Consider the following 14,780-nt stretch of genomic DNA (forward strand, 5'->3'; position numbering starts at 1 on the left):
CCAGTTATAAATTTAATCCTGTCATTCCTCTAGATAACAAAATATCTAACCATTTGTGGTTTATTTTTAAGACAGAGAGCACAAAAATTACTTCTAAAACAATGACTGTTGTTGAACATCAGCTGACATATATAGTAGGACCTCTGACAAGAGGTCATCTATCTTCTAAAAGATGTTATTTTCTTGAACCTCATGTGGTTCCAAACACGTTCTCATTTATTTGATATGGGGAACATCACCGAAGATTGTTTTTTGACCATACAATGAAAGTCAGTGGGGTTAAATGTTGTTCTGAACCTCATAGACTTTCATTATATGGGTCTTCTGTGTTCTACAGAAGAAAGACATTTATACAGGTTTGGAATGGCATGAGTAAGTGATATTAGAAATTTCTTTTTTGGGTAAACTATCCCTTTAAGTGGCTTTTAGGTGGAAGGTTTTGGATATTTTGTGGCATTGCTAATAGTTGAGTAGCATATTTGAATGTTGTGAAAGAACATTGGTCACCTCTTCCAGAATATCTGCTCCGGATGGATGGTAAACTACCCGATATTTTTCCACACTGCCAGGCGCATGAGTCCAGGACACACGAAAACTGTGTGCAGTCACCTCAGAAGTGATTAAGTCCAGGGGTGGAGAAGCCGTCTCTTCAGTGGAAGAATCTCCTGTCAATCATGAGGGAATCATGAGGCTTTAGATCAGACATAAGATACTGTACACTGTAAAAAATAAGTGTAATTTTAACTGTAAAATTTTGTAAAAATGCTACTGAAATAAAAACTGTTAATATGTTAACTGTGAGTTCCTGTACTATATACAGGGACAAATTGTAAAAGATCTAACCAGACATTTCATGTAATTTTACAGTAACATGCTGTTAATTGTACAGTTTTTAGAAGTAAAAATAACAAATCAATGTACAGTCAAAAACTGTAAACTGATATTCCCAGAATTCCCTGCATGACACTCCACATTTGAAAGTATTATGTTTAAATAATCATGTTTTTTAATAGTTTTTGTTATCAGTTATGTACATTTGGGCTTGATGTTACATCTTCTGTTGTTTAATGAAAGTTTATTGCATTATTTAATTATCATGTGTGTTACCATGATGGTGTTTTGTGTTTGCATGAATGACTCTGTGCACCTTCTATATATTAGTATATACTTCTGCTTGTGGCGAAGCGACTTGTGATGAGCTTTGATTCTTCATGTGTCTTTCTCTTTTACCACCTGCATTATTATGGTGTTTGTCAGTATGTTAAAGGTACAAAACAGATTTTAATAGCAGTGTGTGTTGTTGAATTTAGTGGTTTATATAAAAATTTCCCTGTTTGTAAATTACAGTTTTATACTGTAAATTGTACAGTTTTGTTCTGTAAATGTGTTTACAGTTTTTCTGTATTTTTTACAAAATTATTCTGGCAACCACAGCTGCCAGAATTATTTTTAAAAAACTACAGAATTTACGAAACGTAGGGATTTTTTTTTTTTTTTACAGTGTATCTAAGTTTAAATAGCAATTAAAACACTCACGTTTAATATCTTTGTCTTGTTGCTCCACTCCATCACACACCTTCCTGGTCAGACCATCCACTATAGTGCTCATGATACTGAAGTCTGCCACATTATAAACGTGTGTTTCCTCTGGTTCAGAGGCGATAGCCTTCAGCTCATTCTCATCAGCATTCTTCACACCTACGCACAGCCATACATATTCACACAGGTTTCTGGAATAGCTATAATAAATAGCTTTTGTTGATAATGTGATAATGTTGGCAGTCTACAATCTTTTGGCAGATTTTGTAAATACTTATTAGTGATAAAATTCATAAATGATTTCTGAAAAGCTACATGTATACATCAGCCCTGAGGATGTTTATTTTACATACTGCATTCATTAAATTGGATGAACACAAACAAAATTAATTTTCTAATAAGGAATTTTCTAATACCAATGGCAAATAGCTCGACTCCAGCACTTCTCAGGGTCTGAGCAGGTGGGATAACGTCATCCTGGGATTTGCCGTCGGTTATCAGAATTCCAATTTTGGGAACATCGCTACGAGCCCCAGACTCGGGTTTGAAGCTGTTCTCTAGGATGTAGGTAAGAGCAAGACCTAGCCAGACCAAAATAGTAAATGAAAGAGTTTCATAAAATAAATTAAAAAAAATAATAATAATTTACAATTACTAGATATAAAGTCACAACTGTGAGATATAAATTTGAAATTTTGAGTATGAAGTTGCAATCGTGAGATATTATATTGATATTACAAAAAGTGAATTTTTATCGCAATTACAATCCAACAAATACAATCACAAAAACAAGTAAAAAAATTCACAATTGTGAGCTATAAAAGTATAACAAAATAATCTAAAAATGAAATTATGAGTAATAGTCACCACTGTGAGCTATAACGTCACAATTACAAGAAATAAAGCCGCAATTGTAAGAAATGAAATAGAAAAGAAAGTCATAATTATGAGATATAAAGATGCAATTCTGAAATATGAATTTGGAATTCAGAGATATAAAGTTGCAATTACAAAAAGTGAAGTTAATTAAAACAATAGTGAGATATAATCACGATTACAAGAAACTAAGTCACGACTGTGAGATATAAATTGCAATTACGGGAAAGTTACAGTAAGTCACAATTGTGAGATATAAAGTCACATTGTAAAAAATAAAATCGCAATTATGAGAAAGTCACTATTGTAAGATACAAAATCACAATTACAAGAAATAAAGTCCCAAATGTAAGAAATAACATTGCAATTAATAGAAAGTAAGTCACAACTGTGAGTAGAGCTGGGCAATATATCGAATGCGATGATCATACGCATCTCGTCAGTAAAGTCAGTTTCGTGATTAGCGGTAATTCTCCATCACCTGCTTTCAAACGGAGTGACATTTAATACACAGAGCCGTAGATCACTCACAAGCTACGCAATATCGAGTTCATTATCGAAGGCGATTCATCTGCGATAATGAACTCGATATTGCGTAGCTTGCCGTGATCTACGGCTCATGTATTAAATGCCGCTCCATTTGAAAGGGGGTGATGGAGATTTACCGCTAATCACGGAACCGGCTTTACTGACGAGATGCGCATGATCATCGCGTTCAATATATATCCCAGCCCTAACTGTGAGACATAAAGTTGCAATTGTGATATGTTAATTTGCTCTACCACAGTGCAATACTAAATGTTGGACTGGGTGGTTAGCAAATAAAATGCAGGTTTCTGCGCTGAAAAATTGTACACAAAAGTGAAATACTAATTTAGTTATTTATTGTCATGCCTACATTAACAATTCTTTGAGCTTTGGATTTGTACTTTGGTGCACTGATCAGACTGGTTATTAACACTTTCACAAGGCACAGTATATCCGTGTCTCTAGAAAAATTGAAAAGGTCCGGAAAAACACAGCACATTACCTGTGAGAGTGTTACCTCCCTTGTACGGCAGGTTTTTGACAGCATCTATTAATGCATCTTTTGTACTAAAGCCATTCAAGTGCCACTCAATCCGTGGATCGCCGCTGTACTGGGCCAGTCCTAAAACACAAAAAACACATTCAGGAAACACAATAATACTTTACAGATCAGACCTAAATTGAAAAGCAAATTAATATATGATCCATTACTACACACAAATGGAACCCACCAATCCGGGTTTTGTCTATTCCCACATCGAAGGCATTGACCAGGTTTTCAAGGAACATGCGAACCAGACGGAAATTGATTCGCCCAATACTCCAAGATCCATCGACCAGAATGACAATATCCGCAATGGCAGAAGTTGTGCAGACAAACTGATCCACTGGATTATGAGAGATAGAAAAAGAAAGAATGAACCTTGTTGCACATATACATTCCCACATGTCTATAGACCCAAAAACATTGTCCTCTGAAGAAACAAACAAACCCAGCACCATATCACAAATTACACAGCAGTCTGTGAATGCAGGTACGGTTTTATTGAGCCACTTTGTCATTGCACAAAGTATCATCAGAGGGCAGGGAAGAACATGCTTGATTTATGAACACAGCAGTAACAATAAACCAAAACAAAATTATTTTACTCATACAATTTTAACAGAGCAGCTTTGAGATCCACACTGGTTAAAGACAACTGATGGCATCTTGAACTCGAACAAATCATGTGTGTGTTTATGTCTCTGCGAGTATGATGGTAACTCCTGGCAGTCCCACTGTGCAAAAACTACATATCCACACACAGAGGGGGTAAAGTGATGAAGTGTCAGTACGGGCAGTAAATCTGAGGAGCGCAGGACCACAGAGCTCAGTGGTGTAACAGGGGAGTCTGTTTTGTTCCTCACTCAATCATTTATTTTCACAGAAGAACTGGCCGTCAAAGGTTTATAGCATGATGCAAGTCATGTCTATAAGAGCATTAGTGTTTGGCACCATCTACAGAGGCTGAAATACAGAACAGGGACATTATCCAAACTCAACTAGTCCTGGACATGAATACAGAGAAATCCATTGACACAAAGATGGCAGCGAGGAGTAGAGAATTGAGGCTCTTAATCCGTTGCTAATGATATATTTCCATAAGCTTAAAAGAGAGTGATTTACATTTTAAAGGGATAGTTCATCCAAAAAAATTATAATTATTTACTCACACTCATGTCATTCCAAACCTGATTGTCATTCTTCCATGGAACATAAAAGGTGAAAAATGTTTTCAGTGTAATGGAAGTGAATAAGGATTTCAAAAAGATGCAAAATGGCCAGAAAGTAGTCCACAGATCTTATATTCAATTTGAGCCATATGTTATTTTTGTGTGAGGCTCAGATCAAAATGTATTATTCCCAAATAAGCTTTTATTCCAGGGAGTTGCTAAGTATTGGGACTGGAGTCAGACAGTTGAACTTCAGAACCAAATCTCTGATTTGGAATGTGAAATTTTCAGTGAATATTTATTTATTTGTTTATTTTTGGTGAATATTAACAATGAATAATGATGTCAATGTCTCATGAAAAGTTTTCCATGAATAATGATTAAAATTGTAATATATTCTGTGAAGATTTTCAGTGAATAATGATTTAAATTTTGGTCTATTATGTCAAGATTTTTAGTGAACAATGTTTACATTTTGATCTATTAAAGATTTTTCTTCAATAAACACTGAAATTTTGATCTTTCATGTAAAGATTTTCAATGAACAATTATTAAAATTTTGGTCTAGTTTGGTCTTAAAAGTTTTCAGTAGATAGCATTTAAATTTTTATCTTTTATGTGATAGTGAATAATGTTTACATTTTTATCTATTGAAGATTTTCAATGAATAATGTTTACATTTTGATCTGTTAAATATTTTCAGTGAATTATGTTTACATTTTTAGCTGTTATGAGAAGATTTTCATGGCATAATCCTTCTATTCTTACAGCTATGACTTCAAAAGAATATACAATAGCACCAATATACAATGTCATATGTACCACTTTTATAATACTTCAACTTTCGTTTCATGAATGAAAAAACGTACTACTTTGAAACAACATTAGGGTAAGTAAATTAAGACATTTTTAGGTGAACCATCTCAGTATAGACAGTTACAGCAAAAGCACATCTTGGCAGGCAAAACTATTGGGCATGTCTGTCGAATCAGTTTAGTTTTACCACCAGGAAACGATTTGTCTCTGAGAAAACACTCGATAAACCCGCCATTCAATCGCTGCGAGATTTGTTTAATTAACTCCTGTGCTTCTTAATTCCTCTCTACCTATTTATGTCTGTGAATAGCAGCGTCGTTCGATCCACGCCATTACACAAAGAGTGGCTTGTCAAGACACAGGTACCTTCTGCTGTTATCAGTGAGCCATTGAGAGCCCCGGTATCACTAATCAACGTGAGCTCCTCTATCTGAGAGCACGAGGCTGATTGTATCCTGAGATTCAGGGGTGAGGATTCATCAGACCCATCAGCGATCCGGCAACATCGATTCATTAAGCCCTAAGAGCCCCGGGACTTATCTACTAAGCAACAGACTCCTCGTTGCCAACTTGGAAAACCAAAAAAGGTCATGCGATCGCTATAGGATGCAGTGGAAGTGTTTACTGCAATGCAGCTGCCGTAGATTGCAGCTGTTGGGCTGTACAAGCTCTCTTTTGGTTGCGGGACGTCCTCTGGGAGCTCTCAATCAAACATATGCTGGAGGAAGAGAAGAAGAGACAAGCGAATGAGATTAACACGACAGACAATGCAATCAACTCTTCGCATCCTTCATGAGTGTAAAATCAAAGCAGCGGCGATATGATATATACACTGTGCATGCAGAGCTCCATTAATTATGCCTATTCTGGCTTCAATGTCGTCGCCTGCGTGTACCGCGGCGTCTCCAGAAATATTCACTAGAGGTGAGAGTCTGCGGGCTGGTCCCGTGGCAGGTCACGTTTATTGTTCTCATTAAATGCATATTAAGATTAACTACCGAATGGACGCTCTTGCTGCTCCTGTCAGATCCCTCATGTCAGAAATTTGTCAGCTATCTTCATTCCCTTGCCGCTGGGGTGTCTAGACTACTAATGTGGGGGGAAGGACAATTCTTGCTCTTTCGAGGCATTGAATAATGATGGAGTTTTTAGCAAGCATGTCTTTTTGGCTATACCTTTCAACTCTCTTTGACGTGAAGTCATTAAGGAATACAGGGGTATTGAAGGGACAAAGATATAGTAAGCCTGGGGTTATAACAGTCTGCTTGATATCTGGAGTGGTTCTTAATATGCTGACAATATCACCTAAATAATTATGCATGTGCTACCTACGGGTAGCTATTATGAAATACAGCACACCCAGACAGGATGGGAAATTTAAGAAGTTCTTAATCTCAAAAAGCCCATTAGATTTAGTTTTCCCCTAAAACTGTAAAAAGCAATCTTTTAATTTCTTAATAAAATAAAATAAAATAAACTAAAATAAAATGTTTGGGGCTAGTAAGATTGTTTTATTTTTTTATTTTAAAGTCTGTTACAGTATGCTCACTGCAATTATTTGCGATTAATGCAGGGTAAAAAGCCCATTAGATTTTATTTTCCCCTAAAACTCTAAATGGCAACTTTTATTTTTTTATAATACAACATATAATATAATATAATATAATATAATTAATATAATATAAAAATAATAATACACATACACATAAGCCATATACTTGTGAATAGTTTCCATGTATCTGAGAACAGTTCTTAGACTGTATCTGAGCTACAGTGGCATATCAACAGGAAAGAGAGGGGAGAGAAAAACAAAGAGAGAGAAACAATAAGAGAGAATGCCTTTAATAACTGAAGTGGACAGTGCGGTAAAACATAAAACTAGAAGAAGAGCTCATCTGGGCCTCTCAGGGGCATGTTTAAATACCATTCAGCGCCCATTAAGGTTAACAGCTCTAACCAACAGAATTCCCCCTCTATTCCCACTTTTTTTATATCCTAAAGAATGCAGACAGGGGTAATTGAAAAAGTACGTGGAGAGCGGCTGATCTATCTAGCCTCTGTAGAGCATTTTATTACGGCGGCATTATTCCTCTCTCATGCTTCAGCTCTCTCTCAACTGCGGGCCATGCCAAGCATGCTATGGGTTGTGACATCAGCAGAGGATTCTGGGAGCAACAAAGCCAAGTGCCAAACAATGCGCAGGCTAAAGAATGGGTGCCTTTGTTCTAAAGAGCACAAAGTTAATCAGTCCACTCCATCTAAATAAACCGAAAGGACAGATAGCATGCCACAGTCTGGACTCTTCTGGGCCTTTTGGGGAACTCCAGACCCGTTTCACCATCTTCCTGAATTGGCAGCAGAACCTGAAACAGGCCTTTAAGATAATTAAGCATGTCATCTAGTCTCTTAATGGGACGTGAAGTGGCAAAAAATATAAAAAGGTGAATCAGAGTTTAAACGCAGAGGGCTGTGAGAGACGAGAGCGCAATGGAGCGGAACAAGATTTAGATTGAGGAGACAGAAGGTGGGCAAGTCGTGACGTCACTACATTGATGAGGCTGAGCTCATGAATATTAATTGTCTGTATTACACACTAAATTGGCATTGAGATACACAATATCAAAGCAGATACGTTTTAAGAATGCATAATATGTCTATACCATAGAGGTTTATCACTATCAGTCAGAATTGTAGAATTCTTAGTATTCTTTTTATTATTACAGTTTTTCGCAATTGCTTAAACATATTTCTTGAAATTATGTCTCTTTTTTTGCAAAACTCTAAACACAAATCCATAACTTCTAACTCAATTCCCCAAACTTCCTATATTCAAGTCAAAATGAAGCTCTCCACTCAAAACAACTCAATACTGACATGACACACAACCCCTCAAACACACACACGCAACAACAAAGTTTTACACACTGATGAGATAAATTCAAAACAATACTACAAAAACTGGTAATAAGTTTGCTTGTACAAAACAAAACAAAAATTTCACATGATGAACACAACAAATGTACAAAACAGCAAACAACAACAAAAATAATTATTCTGCCCCAGCACTCCGTTTTTGGTCTGGGACAGGCCAAAGAACCTCTTCGACATCACAGGCAGAATTTGTAACTCTTGTGTTGTCCTCTGTTTATATATGCTTTCCCATTGAAAGTTCATGAGATGCATCTTTGAGCTATTTCAGAGACCTGCTTTATCAATGGTTGATTTGTATTCTCTTCATTACTTGAACAATTCATGGCAAATTTGCAAAAAGTCTAATAGAAATGTGTAGATAATATGTTTCCATAAAATATTCACTCTTGACAACTAAATAAAAAAATTGCATTTAATGACTTATACGATGAGCTAATGACTAGATGTTTTGAAGGGTAAGATAATATATTTCGAGCAACATGACAATAGCAGCTGATAATGTAGGAAACCGTAGACGAATGTACATAATCAGTTGCATGAATGTACCAAAGCAATTGCAACTTAATCAAAAGAATGAGACATGTTTTATGATGTGCACAAGTGACTAGATGATGTGGAGGTTGAACAAGTAGTTTTGAGAATTACACCAAAGCCACTGAGAAAAACTGTAAGCTGACTTTGGCCCTTTTATCGCCATTGAAGGTTCTGATTGTTGTGTGACAAATTTAGACTCCTAGTGTTTCCATTTGGGTAATTGTGTGCTAATTGAGCTCAAATGTTGCCGACTTGAGTGAACAATATTGAATGCTAGTGCTTTCTAATTGACCACATGGTGTAAGCACTGAGAAATGCAGGGATTTGTGTGTAGAGTTTTGCAGTAACAGTTCACCAAATCTGATTCATGTGTCAAAGCATGGGAGTAGTGTTTATAATTTAGTGAAATGGGTGTGCTTTTTTAAAAATGGCGTGATGGTTTTGAAATTTTAGTTCAAACGCCTGGTTATAGTGTTTTAGCAATCAAGAAAAACTGTAATTAAATTGAAATGTCTACGATTTAACATCAACTTACTAGAAATAATGATCGAGCTATTACAAATAAAATGTATAATATCACATTAAAATGATCAATGTCACTTTTATTGATCATCTCTCTACGTAAATGTGCATTTGTTTGCGAAGAAATATTAATTGCACCCAAAACTACAGCAATCCATATCTTGTATCAGAAATATGCTTGTAATGCAAGTCAGCAAAGGTGCATATTTTAATTTCAGCCAACTAACTTTGGTTGAGTGGGCTAAAAGTGGAGGAACGCAGACCTGGGGCCCCTCGGTTTCAGCACCCCTAGCAGACACAAACCTACAGCGTGGAACGGAGTTATGAGAGTGGAGAAGAGCATTTGTGATGTTGACGTGTGGGAGCGTTGATGCAGCCCACGTCTAGATTCCTCCAGGCAGACCAACTGGAAACAGTGATGATTACTATTTTCATTCTCATAGCACTCTTGTAAGATTCTCATTCTCATTCAGCGCTAAAGAGGTCAGGCAGCTCCAGACCAAACACGCTCGGTCTGCACACTAAACAGCCTACATGCTTTGTTTTGCATATTATTTAACTGGTTCATTTAAGTGCATCACGTCTAAGAATGCATGCTCGATTTCTGACCAATCACAGACAGAATTCCTAATTACTGACCAATCGTATTGTTGAGTTCACTGTCATGTAAAAATCATCAGATGCCTCTAAGCCTCCTTCTGAGAACGGCCAAATAATGCTGTCCAAACTAATATCTTCCATACAATTTCAAAGGATTCAGTCCTTTAAAGTAAAGGAATTTCAATCATTAATATGGTTTGCAGTCCACGGCTTCTTTACAAGCTCATTTTTGTTTTCAAATGACCATTTCTCCCAGACATGAAGATGATTTATTATGGGGCCTCCATTTATCTGGGAATGAAATTGACTGTGTTGTAATTCTGTCTGATATTTATTTAATTTTTTTGGATGCCTCTGTTATTCTCAAAACAGCAGCATTTTTACTGAAGCGCAGGCTTTGGGCTGTGTCTGGACTGGAGGGATTGTTTTACACTCCGTCTGGGGTTTGCGTGGGAAGAGGTACAGACCGAAAGGCCTCTAGACACTTTGAACATGTCACCGCTAATTTCCAAACTGCCCTTCAGCAACACACTATATACAGCATCTGCTAACAGGGCTCTCACACGAGGAGAAGTGATGTTATAGGTACAAATAAATATAAAACAGAAGCCTACAGAGTTTGGGTAATCATGGCTACGAAGAGAGCCTGTCTCAGCTTGTCAAAGCTCGCCGAAGATAGTTGCATCACATGCTGAGATCGATGGTCAACAGAACTTTTATAACTTCTAGAAGTTTATTTCAGACAAAAGGTACATGCAATGAGCCTCTCTTGGGTATAACGCCCATGTAGACAGATAATCAATACTTCAGACTGTATCATGTTCCGATTTTTCAATAAATAACTTCAAACTCACCATTTACAAACATTATAAGACACCCAGTGACTCTAAACTGTACATAATTCAAGTGCAAAGTAGTAAACTTTCTCTGGTTTAACACTAAGCAGGCAAACTGCCTTCAAGTGATGTGTCACTGGGGTGGTACACTTTCAAGATACTAATATGTACCATTTAGGTACTAATACGTACCTTTAAGGTATACCAGTATGCACCCTTATAAATTTGGTACAATGGTGCACCTTTTGAAAAGGTACCATCTGTGACAGCTTTTTTTCTGTAAATGTTGGAATCTGGGGCCTAAATTGCTTTATTACATAGCTTTCGAAATACTTCATTCTGACTGGTCAATTTTTTATTGTTAGTTAAGTGTTTTATTTTTGTATTCTTCAGGGTTTTGTCGTGTTTTATGTGTTTTGTTTTGTTTTTTGTTCTGATTTGTTTTGTGTAGTTTATTCTTGTTTTATATTGTTTCTTTTCCTTTCAGTTTTTTTTTTTTTTTTTGTCTTGTTTTCGTTTGTTCACACAGTGAAAGTCAACTCTTGTTTGGACTCCATTGACTTTTACCATTTATTTGCTTTCCACTGAGGAAAGTAAGTCATACAGGTTTTGAACAAAATGAGGGTGAGTAAATGATGACAGTTTCATTTTTTTTTTTTTTTGTGAACTATCCTTTTAAGTGCAAGATGTTGTAAGTTTGAATCTTGCTCAACTGACAACTTTTTAAGTTTTTCAAAAAAGTGTTTATCAGTAATGGTGCTGTATTTGGTTGCATTGTATTGTATTTTACTAGAATGAAAAGAATTTGCAATCTTCGGATGGAGTGTGTGACAGCTGTGCGCAAGGCAGTGATCTGAATATTGCCACTCTATGTTAACTACTGGGTCCGCCAGTGTGAGGAATGGGTAATACTTAATGTAACGATCTTTGAAGTTTTTTGACTACTGGTAAGGGGAGAATATAGAGGGGAATCACCTCAGATAACTCACTGCAGCAATTTGAAGAAAGTCACATAGTCAGATTTATAAGAGTACTGACAGCTAAGTTAATCAGATTTTTACAGCGGCTGAAATATAAGACGGGGGGCTTTAGCGCCTATGTGCTTGTCTAATGTCTCATATCTATCTATTTGGTAGGCAGCTCTCAAATAAGATGGACAATATACCCTCAGCTGGTCATCAGAGCAAACTTAACCCCTTCAGGATAATACAATATTTGTCTACTCATGAAGATATGTTTATGAAAGTAAAGTTAGGACTTTTTAAGACCTTAGTTTTTTGTAAATAGCAATTAAGGAATAAATTTAATGGGACACTGTCAGTATGTCTCTAAATGTAAATTTATTGTATTAGCAATGCTTCAGAGTTTGAAAATACAAAATTCAACAGCTCTCCATTACTTTTCATTCATTTTACAGAATTTCTATACTGAAACTATTACTCTACCTTCTGTTCACTCTGCAAAAGGGATGTTTTATTGTATATTTTTATCTTATTTTCCAGTGGAAATGTCTAAAGATTCTTAACTCAAGATACATTTACTTGAGAAGCAAAACAAAAAAAGTTAAAAAGCCTTATTTTATGAGAAATTGATTGAGTTGTTTGTAGTTAAAATAGGAACAAATGTCTGCCTGTGCGCTTAGAAAAATCTACTTAATTCATAGGGGGGGGGGGGGGGGGGTTATTACCCCATTGACAGATATTTGTTTTGTTTTGTTTAAAGCATAAATTCATTTGTTCTCACTTTAGTTTGGGGACCAGTTCTCGCTATTAACTAACTATTTATTATTTTTACTTTTTTATATTATATTATATTAATTATTTTGCCCCAATAAACTCCTAATTTGCTGCTTATTAGTAGTTAGAGAGGTAGTTGTTAAGTTTAGGTATTGGGTCAGATAAAAGAATCTAAAATATGGTCATACAGAGTATATATGCGTTATAAGTACTAATAAACAGCCAATATGCTGGCAATATGCATGCTAATAAGCATCTAGTTAATAGTTAGAATTGCTCCCTATACTAAAGTGTAACCATTCATTTAATTTCATTCCAATTCTCAGAAAACAAACTTCATATGTTCAGTTGCATGTATGCAACGTTTAATGACTTCATGAATTTAAGACTTTCTGCTCATAATTGCTGAAAATGTGAATTACTTTTGTGAACTTTTTAAGACCTTTTTAAGACCTGCATAAACCCTGCTACTTCATGTTGAGGTCTTGATTGCCCTGTTGGGGGTCGTTTTGTTATAATGACCATCTGACTGTACATTATCCATTACTTGTACCCCATTACATCATCATGTTGCAGTCATCCCAGATATCAATTTTACTGGCACTTCCCCAACAGCCATTATGGGCGATCCTCGTAGGGGTTAATTAGCACTCATTTTCATTAAGCTATAGGCCAGACAGGGTGCAGTCTAAAAGCAGCAACAGCTTTGAGAGATGTCGTACTTTAGCATTTAGCGCAAGACTTTGAAATGTGAGCATGGGGAATTTTTGCCAGAGAGGGAGAGAATGTGGATGAGAAACAAAGCCCACCTCAATGTCCTCTGCAGTAATGAGTGAACTACTTTTCATGTTCATTTAGCTTCAGTGCGATCTGATCTCTGACCCTCTTCTCATGTGCAGGTGAGAGGATCGCTATCCCACAAGAGCCACTTTTAACCAACTCAGTGTTTCATCAATTGCCAGTCAAACCAACCCACACCACACCAAAACTCTATGTGCATCATCATAAAACAGTCCTTGGAAAAAATGACCAGAGGCACTACTAAATCCTGAAGGAGGGCAGGGCCTAAATAAATGATAACACTCTAGATTAACGTGGCGATACGTTTTAGAGACTGAGTGTGCTTCCTCCCAACGGTTTGACAGATGTTATGAAAATATCAGTTTGCCCTCGTGTTGTGCCCTCCCTCAGGCCTCCAGCACTGGCACTTTATATGGGCTGGGTGTCAGAGGAGAACTCTTTATTGAGTCATCCATTAGCCGCCCAACACAGCTTTAAACAGCCGTTTGTGGGGTTGCCCCCATTTTGGGCACTATATCCATTCAAATATAATGAGAATTTGTGCTCTTTGAAAAGATACAAGTCAGCTTCAATCTGACAGCAAAAAGTATGTTGCAAAAACTATTTCTTAATCAAAAAGTAATTCTTTTTTGTGTTGTTTTTCAATAAAAAAATCTACAAAAAACTTTTAGTAAAAAGAAACAATGCATAAGAAGTTAGGACTTGTTTTTGAACAATCAAAAACAATTATTTTAGTATTATTTATGTACTGTTATTTTATTTATTAATGTTTTGAATTCCTTTTTTATATTTTTGTTTTTTTATTATTTTAATTTTAGTTCAAGTTTGAGTCATTTTATGATGTGCTTTTAACATTATTCATTTTTTAAATATTATTATTTAGCTTTAATTTACTTTTATTTCAGTTTGTTTGACTTTTTTAGTATATCATTTTTTGCTCATTTTAGTTAGTTACCAAAGCAACATTTCTAATTCAGTTCTACTTTATTTTAGCTTTATTTCAATTATCGAAAATAATTGTAATAGTTCTGGTTAACAATAACAGCACTGCAGAGAAAACATAATATAATAATACACTGAATTAAAAAAATAACAATGGTGTAAATGTTATTAAATTTTGATTTATGTTAAAAAATTTACTACATAGATACATTTAAAAGAAATAAAGAAATTTTGGTTCTCACATAAATCTTATTTTAAGGACTTTTACATATTTTTACTGGAAACCAAGAAAAAAAGCTGATTAAGACCATCATTTTTTGCTGTGTTTCAACACAAATTTCTTTTTATTATAATGTTGGATTGTTCTCTAAAGAAAATTTCATCCAAGATTTAAAATCTTAATGAC

The 14,780-nt window shown here is 35.6% G+C and overlaps 1 protein-coding gene across 3 annotated transcripts in view; it reads right to left on the reverse strand.

The window, feature by feature from the left end:
* col14a1a (collagen, type XIV, alpha 1a) overlaps positions 1 to 14,780 on the reverse strand; it is a 121,910-nt gene that overhangs the window by 85,166 nt on the left and 21,964 nt on the right. For all 3 annotated transcript variants that reach the window (XM_079445624.1, XM_079445623.1, XM_079445622.1), the window contains exons 6-10: positions 3,675 to 3,830; positions 3,446 to 3,565; positions 1,956 to 2,120; positions 1,537 to 1,698; positions 508 to 665 (exon numbers count right to left, since the gene is read on the reverse strand). In XM_079445624.1, the coding sequence (XP_079301750.1) occupies positions 508 to 665; positions 1,537 to 1,698; positions 1,956 to 2,120; positions 3,446 to 3,565; positions 3,675 to 3,830 (761 nt within the window). The remainder of the gene's footprint in view (positions 1 to 507; positions 666 to 1,536; positions 1,699 to 1,955; positions 2,121 to 3,445; positions 3,566 to 3,674; positions 3,831 to 14,780) is intronic.

This window comes from Barbus barbus (genome assembly GCF_936440315.1).
Source record: "Barbus barbus genome assembly, chromosome: 21".
NCBI classification, from domain to species: Eukaryota; Metazoa; Chordata; class Actinopteri; order Cypriniformes; family Cyprinidae; genus Barbus; species Barbus barbus.